Below are 11,642 nucleotides of genomic sequence, written 5' to 3'. Positions count from 1 at the left end.
CACTCCCGCGTGGAGGTGCAGGCGACTCTTGGTTTGATTGAATTTAAACGGAGTTTTCACTTTAGCACGATCCAGCCCAACCGTTCATTCGCCCGTGCATGCGTAAATATTAAGTTTTCTTTTTTTTTTCTTTTTCTGTATTTCTATTGTTTTGGCTTTCATATTCAAAAATTAGGACGAAGAAACAAGGATAAACTGTGGAAATCAGTAATTCACCTACCATATAAGTAAATAGATTTAAGAACAAAAATAATGCCATAGTAGGTCAAATCTTTTAATCCTTCGTATTACACCTTCTATTGCCGCACCTGTCATTGTGTTATGCCTGGTGCTGTGATACAACGCGACTCACCTTTGGTCGTTTCCGTGTTGGCTGTTTTACTACTAGTGACGTTTTTGTTGCTGATAATAATTATACTGAAGAGTGGCGGTATTAGTTGCATTATGGTGATGACTATACCGGTGGCAGCACGACGACAATGCCAGATTGTCTTTATCCCTTACTTGGCGGGGCATGAATGTGGAAATATTTAAAATCTTCCAAAGAATTGAAAATAGGAACGTGCATGCTGTCGTTTCTCAAGACGTGAATGCAGCAACGCCATAAATGACAGAATCATGGGTAGCTTCCCGTATCGATGAGGTCGTTGACTGGAAAGAGTGCCATGCCGTAGAAGAATTTTCTTGAGATAATTTCAGATTTGCATATAGAGAAGCGTATCGGAATATTCTTATGAGCCGCATCCAGTCACCTGCGATGAGCATCTGAACCGTGTGTACAGAAACAAGTCTCAGGTGACGTACTGTGAACGCTGAGGCTCTGCGGTATACGCGGCGCTGTGTGAGCTAGGGAGGGAGACAAGCAGAAAGAAGGGGCACTGGGGAAGGTGACCGGAGTCGCTTGGAAAACATGACTAGAGACAGATTATGTAAAGGACCCGTCCCAGTGTATCCACCACAAACAAATTCCACAGACTATAATATATTTTGTATCAAAGATCAAAACAAGTAAATATTGTCACTGTGTTCACTCAGCGTGGGATTTGATTCAGGTTCAAAGGACAGCATCGTGTGCACCCCCTGCCCTTACCTTCTCCTCTCTCCCTTTCTCTGCCTTTCGCATCATGCCTATCAAGAAGCGGAAGGTCTCGTGTTTCAAAATTTTTACCTTCCTGTTCCATAGATATTGAGTTACTCATTCACAAACAACCCAGGTGGTCTTTGAACTTGAAGAGAGTTTCATCAGAAGACCACAATTTAGGCAGATTCCGCTGTGGTACCTGCATGCTGAGTGACGCATCTGCGATTATATCAAACGCTTGGCATTCACACTGCTTCATTACGGGGTCGCATTTAGTAATTAGCACGAATGCCTTACGTTTCTAGCCTTGTATACGAGAGATTGGAAGATGGTGAGGGGTTCGCCACATGTCATGCGACGGCTTCATGCCACTCAGCCAAGCCACTCAGCCAAGCCACTTAGCCAAGCCACTCAGTCAAGCCACTCAGCCAAGCCACTCAGCCAAGCCACTCAGTCAATTAATCGTCATATGTCGTGTTTGCAGTGCATGTTCATAATTCAGTACTAGCTTCTAACCGCATTTTCACAACATGCTCAGAATTGTTCAGATAAAAATATGTGCTCGGCAATTCAAACGCATCAAAAAACTTCATTACTATGCGAAAAATTCCTCATTCAAAAAGTATACTGCCTCCATCTCTGCGTCTCTTTGTTTACGTTATTCAGTCATTCATATCTGTGTTTTTTCCCTGCCTTTCTGCCTGCCTGCCTGCAGTCATTCTCTCTCTCTCTCTCTCTCTCTCTCTCTCTCTCTCTCTCTCTCTCTCTCTCTCTCTCTCTCTCTCTCTCTCTCTCTCTCTCTCTCTCTCTCTCTCTCTCTCTCTCTCTCTCTCTCTCTCTCTCTCTCTCTCTCTCTCTCTCTCTCTCTCTCTCTCTCTCTCTCTCTCTCTCTCTCTCTCTCTCTCCAGCCAATATCACTCCAAGCCCATTAGCATCAGAGAGAGCAATATGGGCGACACAAGCACCTTGTCCAAATACGAGTACATCTCCCGGGCATACTTATCAAGGGACCTGCACAAATTCATCATGCCGTGTTCCGAATATCTCTCCAGGACGAGAAATAATAGGGTTAGGACAAGAATTAACTAGTTCATGCTTGACAAAGTTAGATTAATAAAAAGATATAAGAAAGAATTGACTCGGTAAGGAGTTTTAATTGATTAGACAAATTCATGGATGAGGATGACAAGTGGAAGTATTAGGTAGGTATATTTAACAGAGGGGCTGCCTCGTATAGGCCTGAAGGCTTCTTGTAGCCCCCCTTATTTTCTTGTGTTCTTATGTTCTTGTGAATACTTTGGTCGCATTTACGAAACGCAAGAAAATACCATATTTTTCAGAACTCTTATCCTGTTTCACATTACGCCATTACGTGAGCCATGCCGTAACTTCCAAGAGGGTCTAATAGAGATAAAGAAAGAAAGGGAAAGATTGCTGGGTTTATAAGCGTCACTAAATTGCCATCACGCCACCCACGCAGCTGCCGCCATAAAGGTGTGTGTTTCAGGCCACCTCACGCCTCACCAGCTTGCCTGTGGTCGGTGTTAGGATGTCAGGTGTTTCTTGTACTGTGTGACTTACGCCTGTATTCTTCATCTCCTTGTTCTCTCGTCAGGATAGTGTGCCAGTCCCCACAAAAATAATTAGCCCGGTTCCAATTCCTAGTCCAGACCGCATTTATGTACATTAGTTTTAAACAGGCTGTAGTGAAAGTTATGAATCTCCCTTGTTTGTCATTCTCGTCATACCTGCTTCCTTCACAGCTACTTTGTCGCCAGGAATTCATTGAGTCGATGCCATTTTGTGTCATGAGTGCAAGGTAAAAAAAAATTCATCTTCCTTCCTCAAATCACAAATGAGCTTGGCGTTCTCTTACCGAGCTTCTTTCAGTTCCCATCATGACTGTTGCTCCGCGGCCTTGTAACACGTATCTCCTTCCAGCAGGTTAGGTAAAATTTAGTATGAAGGTGATCGGAAGTGAAGTCATGTGATTGTCAAGTTATTTTAAGCTCCGGTTCAGTTTCTGTTTGTGCACGGGAATTCGAATCGCAAGTCACATTATTTTGGACTTTTGGGTTTATAATCGATTTGGCAGTCAGAGAAGTTAATGACAGCCTTAACAAAAGAAGAGAGAATTTTCACACTCATACACACACACACACACACACACACACACACACACACACACACACACACACACACACACACACACACACACACACACACACACACACACACACACACACACACACACACACACACACACACACACACACACATCGTTCATGGTGCAGTCAGTAGTGAAATGTGTTTTTATCTCGGACAATAAAACAACGTTATATATTTTTTTTTTTTCCGGCAAATAATTCAACGAATAAAAACACCTTCCCAAATATTCCAATACAGATGCAAATACTTTGATCTATATTAGCAGAGATTCGAATATGGATGCGAATGCCTGAGATGCTGCGATGAAATGTTCCTGGAATATGGCCACTCCGCCCCTGTGAGAGAGAGAGAGAGAGAGAGAGAGAGAGAGAGAGAGAGAGAGAGAGAGAGAGAGAGAGAGAGAGAGAGAGTTTATTTATTCATTTATTCATTCATTCATTCAGACCTGTAGGACTTTTTGGCATTAATTTACTTAATTTTACTACTCTCTCTCTCTCTCTCTCTCTCTCTCTCTCTCTCTCTCTCTCTCTCTCTCTCTCTCTCTCTCTCTCTCTCTCTCTCTCTCTCTCTCTCTCGGTTTGGTATGGCGGAAACATTCTTGGTCGTTCGTGACTTCACCCTCTCCCCCCCACACACATGCACACAGGGTTCCTGACTCCTCACTCATGCACGGGTCCGACCTCACACATTATCACCCTGAATCCGAGGCCTCTCTACTTTTTAGTGGACTGAATCAGTGCAGTTCTTGGTTGTGAGTTAAACGCGGCATCTCCCACATCACCAAGCACAGTATTTCACTCTCATTAACTCAATAATTCCCGGTTACTTTCCCCACCGTGGCGTGATCCCAAGAGTAATAATGTATGAGTGGCGGATGACTGACTGCTACATGCTTACTAGTCACGTTTTTTTAAATGCCTGGTTGATAAGATTTCAGGATTAGATCAATTTCATGGATGAAGGTGATAAGTGGGTTTAGGTACGAAGTCTTCTATACTGAATGCTTCCTCTCCCTGTGTCACTTGAAATTAATGCAATCAAATACTTCACTTATCGCTGATTAATCCCATTTCTTTTTATATCTCTTCTTTTTACTGATATGTATCGTGTTTTTACCTTACTAATACTTTATTATTACTATCACTATTATTCTAACTTAACATTTTAGTTGCTCTTAACATTTTGCAGCGGAGTCATATAACCGCGGCGTCTTCCATTTTTTTAATTAATCATTCCTCTCCCTCCCCTTACCCTGCTAACCAGTTTCTTTTCACTGTTCCTCCACAGGTACTTGCGGTGAGGAGCACTTCCGCTGCCACAACAGCCGCTGTATCTTCAAAGGAAACGTGTGCGACTCAAAGTGTGACTGTCAGGGTTGTGAGGATGAGGTGGACTGCAGGCACGTGTATGTCAATGACTCAGGTACGTGTGTGCGGTGACCTGGTGGAGGTGACGGTCCCCCAAGGCACGGCGAAGTGGTGTGTGCAGACGCGTTGAAGTCGGGTAACTTGTCCCTCTCACCTCACCTGCTTTGTTTTCTTTCTGTCAGTCTTAAGTTTTTTTTTTTTCTATTTACTAACGAATTTATTATCAAATCACTGACACACCATAAGGTCAGAAGACTTAAGATCAAGATCGATTTTATTTTATCATTTTTCTCCTACTTTTTTTTATTTCTTCCTCTCAACAAGAGGTGACTTAACATTAATGTCCATTTCATTCCATTTTATGTTATCGTTTTGTCATCATTATATATATATATATATATATATATATATATATATATATATATATATATATATATATATATATATATATATATATATATATATATATATATATATATATATATATATATATATTAAGGGTGTATATGGGCAGGAGTCTTTCTCTAATACATATCTCATTGAATGTGATAGCTAGTTGAGCATTTATTATTTTTCTTAAGATATTTTCCTTATATCTTATGATTGTCTTATATTCTTTTTTAATTGGCTGTATGACTTCGCCGAAGCTAGTCATTTTCGCTAGATCGCGATTTCGGGTCCTTGACCCTTCTTCAGTAGCGAAGGTCTATCCGTGTTGAGGGTGTCGGAGAGAATGGCTCAAGCTGATTGCGGGGGCGTATTTATACCGGTAGGCTTGTCACCCGCTGCGCGTCCTGGTCTCTGATTGACTGACGGCTGTCGCGGGCTGTGCTGGGCTGCAATCCAAGCTGGGTCTTCGCGCGCTTGGTAATGCTTGTAGGTCTTCGGATTGTTGTTTTAATGTAGGGTTTGTCTCTTCTATATATAGTGCTTCTAAGATGGGGAGACGCCTGGTGTCTGGGCATGTAGTTAGGATCTCCGTTTTATCTACTAGCATTCCTCTTGTGATGTTTATGTTATGTTTCTTCTTCAGATGTTATATATATATATAATATATATATATATATATATATATATATATATATATATATATATATATATATATATATATATATATATATATATATATATATATATTATATATATATATGAATATAAGACAATCATAAGATATAAGGAAAATATCTTCAGAAAAATAATAAATGCTCAACTAGCTATCACATTCAATGAGATTATATATATATATATATATATATATATATATATATATATATATATATATATATATATATATATATATATATATATATATATATATATATATATATATATATATATATATATATTGTCACGATCGCCTACTTACCTGCGATCGTACGATCCCGGTTATCTCTCCAAGAAAGTGGACGTTACACTGATCCCGGAAGGTTTTAAAGGTCTGGATTTTTAAAGGCTTCGAGTGCCTACCCGACCTATCCGAAATCGTCAGAATTATCTCTTACTCCACCTTTACCTTGACTCAGCACACCTGGAATTACCTCTAATACCAGATTGTTGTTGGGGGAGTAGAAAACACGATTATTCTATGTTACAAGCACATATATTAATACTAATAATAATTCACAAACAACATGAGGTAGCACACGTTACTACATGACGTTCTCGTCACTTCCCACGTCACCAGAACCCGTTTACACCTCCACCAGTCACAGAAATATTTCCCCTCAACCGCAGGAATTTACCCGGACGCCATTTCCGCGTCCCCAGACAATAATTCCCGTATTTCACCTCCTCAAGCCTCACAAGAGATTACCATTATCACCAAAGATTACCCATAACACCATAATCTCGTCCTCAAAATCACCAATACACCACAACACCAACTTCCAAGGAATACACCACAACCTCCACTCACAAAATGGCTGCCAGTTTGACCTATGACCCCTCCCAACAGCGTCACCGGCACAACTCAACAACCGAATTTCAGCGGACAAGAGCTCTTGGTACCACAAAAGACTCACTAACCTGACCCTGGATATCAAGGTTATACCGCTACACCACTAATACCTCCACAAACTCACTCCATCACCAATCCACACCAAGATCCTTCCCTGAGAGACGCCTTCCCTCCACCTTTCCTCACGACCTAAGGCGCTCTGATTTTTCCCCTCCTTGGAATGTGTTGTTGCCCACTCAAGCTCCCCTCGTTTTCAACGTATTTCACCTCAATTATACTCCCTTCCTTATACATATAAAGATATAGAGAACTTAAATTATGAAGAGAATAATACTACATGATATAAAATGGGTAAATAAGCCTTACACTACTTATAACAATAATAAGGATAATGTCCGAATGGCAGGTAACCGGAACACGGGGACACTAAGAAAACGTGATCCCATTCAAGGTAAACTCGGCCAATAACATGACAATAAATAAATATATATATATATATATATATATATATATATATATATATATATATATATATATATATATATATATATATATATATATATATATATATATATATATATATATATATATATATATATATATATATATATATATATATATATATATTTTTTTTTTTTTTTTTTTTTTTTTTACCTCTCGCTCTCCATCTCAATGCTGCACGATCACATTCAGTCTTCATCAATACCTGATCATCCCACCTGCACTTCCATGCTTCCCACCTCATCATTATTGTTTCTACGAATATCACATTTAACCTTTTCATTCATGATTTTTCGTCATCAGCAACTTTTAGACATTTATTTTATTTTTATTTTTTCTTAAGTGTACTCTTTTAAAATGGTTCTAAGAAAAGCAAGATTTACCTCTCTCTCTCTCTCTCTCTCTCTCTCTCTCTCTCTCTCTCTCTCTCTCTCTCTCTCTCTCTCTCTCTCTCTCTCTCTCTCTCTCTCTCTCTCTCTCTCTCTCTCTCTCTCTCTCTCTCTCTCTCTCTCTCTCTCTCTCAATTTACCTATTTATCTATCTATCCATCCATCTCACACACCTGCTCACGTGCTGCTCTCCGCCCCGGCAGGTGTGACAGAGTGCCTGAAGGGGAAATCCGTGGAGTGCAATGGCCGGTGCATCGCGAAGGAGTTTATCTGCGATGGCATCCGTCACTGTTACGGAGAGGACCTGACGGAGTTCGGCTGTTGTTAGTATCACGCCGTAGCTCCATCCATCCATCCATCCATGCATCCATCCATCCTTCCACCCTGTCCTGCCTTGCTTTCTCTTCTCTTCCCTTCCCTTCCCTTCCTCTTTTTTTCATTGTATTGTGATTTTTTTTTATTGTTATTGTTGTTGTTGTTGTTATTTTTGTTATTATCATTATCATTATTATTATTATTATTATTATTATTATTATTATTATTATTATTATTATTATTATTATTATTATTATTATTATAATTGTTGTAGTTTTATTTCATGTCCCTTTACCTCATTTTCTGTATGTATAGTATCTAGCTCTTCCTTCTCCTCCTCCTTATTACATTTATCATCAGCAACAACAACAACAACAACAACAACAACGCAGATTCATCCCTACATCATCTTTGTATGTATGTGTGTGTGTGTGTGTGTGTGTGTGTGTGTGTGTGTGTGTGTGTGTGTGTGTGTGTGTGTGTGTGTGTGTGTGTGTGTGTGTGTGTAGCTCAATTTATATAGCTAACTTGCTGTCAACAATCACACCACACAAACCAACGAAAAGCTGAACATCTAACTGAATGAATTAAAAGGAAGAAGTTGAAGTTGTATAATACAAATCTCCTTAGAGTCTCGCATTGTGTTCCTTTCAGGCAAAAAAGAACCACAAGGAGCGGGCAGGACGAGCAATCTAGACGACGACAGCTTACATGTGAGCGGCGGGTGAATGCCTGTAAATAAACCCGTAAATTATATGTATGCTCTGGCACACGGGGAGCTCTTGGCAGTGAGTATGACGTCCCATACTTTCTGGTGCCAGGTGATCCATTAGAGTCCCCGACGATGTGGCGGAGAGGTGGGCCGGGAGACAAGTATGAGATCAGATTTAGGTCCATATGCTGAAACACTTCTGCGCCGCACCACCAATACATTCAAAAGGCTGTAGTTAACGTTATACGTTTTTATTTATATAGCTCTAGTGATAGATTAATAAGATTTCTACATAATTATTAGAAGAGAAACTCTCTTGAGAACCTGGCCATTCATTTCTGTGGTCTTTGAAAACAGCCGTGCTGAGAGACCAAAGCCTTAGAAGAGACGACCGATTGGTGTCGAAAATGGCAACGCAACAGCGTCTGACAAACGAGGAGGTGGAATTACATTTATTTGCAACCAGCACAGACCTTTGATGCGTAGAAAGATAGGTGATTTATTGACCACAAGTAAGTATAAAAGACTGGTTATCTTCGGCCCGCTATCGTCTGCCTAAGCGGCTTCACGGGAGGAGAGGTTTGTTATCTTGATTCATATGATAGTTTGAAAAGGAGTCTGCATCGTCATTACAGGAAAACACTCATGATGACCCGACAGTCAGTTTCTTTGGCCTCTGAAAAATAGATCTTATGAAAACTGAAAATGCAGAACACGAACGTAAATGTTTCATCCTCATCAACAGTCATTGAGCGTGCTGGAGCGGGAATGAGTGTTTTGTATGTTTGTCTGGTCATTTTTCTGAGTGATAATCGTGGCTTCTTCAAGTACTCTCTCTGTTTTCCCCCTTGCAGACGACTATAAGAACAAGATGTTTAGGCATCCGGCAGAAGCGAAGCAGAAACGGTTTAGCTTTTTCCAGTGTAAAGATCTGAGGAGTCTGCCGAGCATCCTCCTGTGTGACGGGCAAAGGCACTGCTTGGACGGAGAAGACGAAGAACACTGCGGCGAGGAAGGTAAGAGTGTTTATTGAACGTGTGTGATTGCCCTTTCTGTGTGCAACATACTGAAGTTGAGTTGAGCATGTCATTTTTTCGTCTTCATAACATCAACCTTTAGCTAACTGTTTGCTCATGTCTCCTTTGTCTCCACGCCATTCTTGGTATCAGTGGGTTTGTTTGAAGGCGAGAAAATCTTCATCATTACTTTTTAATTTATTATCTTTATTTTTGTCTATGCCTTTTCTTTTTCCATCGGCTCTTCTTATTTAATAATTTATGTTCGCTTCCGTTCACCCCATCTTGCGGTTTATACAGGAATTAACCTCGTTTTTAACTTTTCTTTATCTACAACATCCTTAGTCTAATTTAGTATATCATTATTACATACTCATTGTTTCCTGAGTACCAATCTGAAATTATCATATTTTCTTTTTTTTTTTTTTTTTTTTACGATATTTCTCCTTTGGTTTTGCGTTTCAGTTGTTCATACATTTATCGACCATCTAAACGACAATACTATTTCTCCTTCCTTCTTACTGAGTGTTCTGCAGCGCATTACCGTGCATAGTCGCAGTCAAAAGTCGAGTAACCTTCTGCAGCAACTCCAGATGTTCCCTTTTTCCCTCTCTCACATTCATTACTCTAATTTGATGACAGTCTCCCTAAAAGATCCTAACAACTGGTGGGTTCTAAGTAGATGAGAAGATTAAGGAACGCAGAGCTCAGTGGGTGTGAGCAGTGTGTGTTATTTGACGAAGACACAACCATTCAACACTGTCAGAATGCAAAGAATATTTTCTAGAAGCGACGGAACCGGAGTGTCCTCAGGAAGGCATACAGTATATCTGTCTTTATATCTGACAATAAAAGACGTACTAAGGGGTAGCGGAAGAAAAAAATAATAGTGAAAAAAATGTTCATGATCGTTGTTCCATTAGCATACAATGGGAGAGTTTAAAAAAAATGAGGAAGGATAATCTAGCTCCGTGTATATCTTCATGGTCATTATATGTTAAAAGAAAAAATAAAAGCAGGGAAGGTCGAAGAGTCAGGCAAACCGTCCTCCTCTTTTTCTTCACGCTCGTCTCAATACCAGTGACCATAACAGCCACTCATCCTCTGGTCACCAACGTCTCACATTTTCTTTGTCATTACCGTCTGCAAGCAAAACAAGACTGGCATGGATGGTGCATCGTGGTGTGTGTGTGTGTGTGTGTGTGTGTGTGTGTGTGTGTGCTCGTGTGTGCGTAAACTGGAATTCACATTAAATTCTCCTTACCTCTTTTTTTTTTTTTTCTTATTCATTTTTATTTTACTCGTTACTGCACGAAATTGGTCCTTCTCCTTACGACGATTTTCTTACAACACTGCTCCTGAATCCCTTTTACCTTCATTGCACTACTTCTCTCCTCGTTCCCCCTTCAGGAGCGTGTGGCCCAAAACAATTCCGGTGTTTGAACGGCAGCTGCATCCCCGACAAGGCCAAGTGTGATGGTATCGAGGACTGCGAACTCGGTTTTGACGAGATGCACTGTAAAGGTGAAACTGCCCTTAACCTTGTCACCTTCTTTGCAGGAAATGCCACCATTGATGTGCGCGCCTGTGTGTGTGTGTGTGTGTGTGTGTGTGTGTGTGTGTGAGTTTGAGTGACAGTGAGTTATAGGGGAAGGGGGGCCTCTCTCCACTTGAGCCTCCGCCCCCAGATCAAACCGATCAAGCGGGCTGCACCTCAGACGAGTGGCGGTGTGTGAGGATTGGTCAGTGCATTCCCCGGAGTGGTCGATGTGACAGCAACCCGGACTGTATTGACAGCTCAGACGAGCTTTACTGCGGTGAGTATTGCACGATTGTCATGTTGATAGCTTATGAAGATAAAATATCAGGATGACTAATAGTTTCCAAAGTTATGTCCATTGAATATTTAATGGTGATGCCTGTAAATATCTGGCTATAACAGACAGTTTGTTTTAAGAGTTTAAGTGCAGATATTCTTCCAACCTTGTCTGACGTACGCTCTTCATCCACGATACAGCAAACAACACGTGTGGCGAAGACCAGTGGCGTTGCTTCAGCGGTCACTGCGTGTCTAAAAGCGTTCAGTGTGACTCAGTGTTTGACTGCAAGGATAAGTCTGACGAAAAGTATTGCGG

General features: G+C 40.6%; 1 protein-coding gene across 2 annotated transcripts in view; it reads left to right on the top strand.

Annotated features, from left to right (window-relative positions):
• LOC135091076 (G-protein coupled receptor GRL101-like) overlaps positions 1–11,544 on the top strand; it is a 214,069-nt gene extending 202,525 nt beyond the window's left edge. The window contains exons 10-14 of one of the 2 annotated variants that reach the window (XM_063988443.1): positions 4,538–4,672; positions 7,668–7,787; positions 9,346–9,507; positions 10,918–11,324; positions 11,525–11,544. In XM_063988443.1, the coding sequence (XP_063844513.1) occupies positions 4,538–4,672; positions 7,668–7,787; positions 9,346–9,507; positions 10,918–11,132 (632 nt within the window). In that variant the 3' untranslated portion in view covers positions 11,133–11,324; positions 11,525–11,544. Of the gene's footprint in view, positions 1–4,537; positions 4,673–7,667; positions 7,788–8,433; positions 8,493–9,345; positions 9,508–10,917; positions 11,325–11,524 lie in introns of those variants that run through there. The other variant, XM_063988452.1, reaches the window with a different exon arrangement.
• The last annotated feature ends 98 nt before the right edge of the window (positions 11,545–11,642 follow it).

The sequence above is a fragment of the Scylla paramamosain genome, chromosome 3 (genome assembly GCF_035594125.1).
Source record: "Scylla paramamosain isolate STU-SP2022 chromosome 3, ASM3559412v1, whole genome shotgun sequence".
Classification (NCBI taxonomy): domain Eukaryota; kingdom Metazoa; phylum Arthropoda; class Malacostraca; order Decapoda; family Portunidae; genus Scylla; species Scylla paramamosain.
Note: the sequence above shows the minus strand (reverse complement) of the source record. Positions and strands in the feature narration are given on the sequence as shown.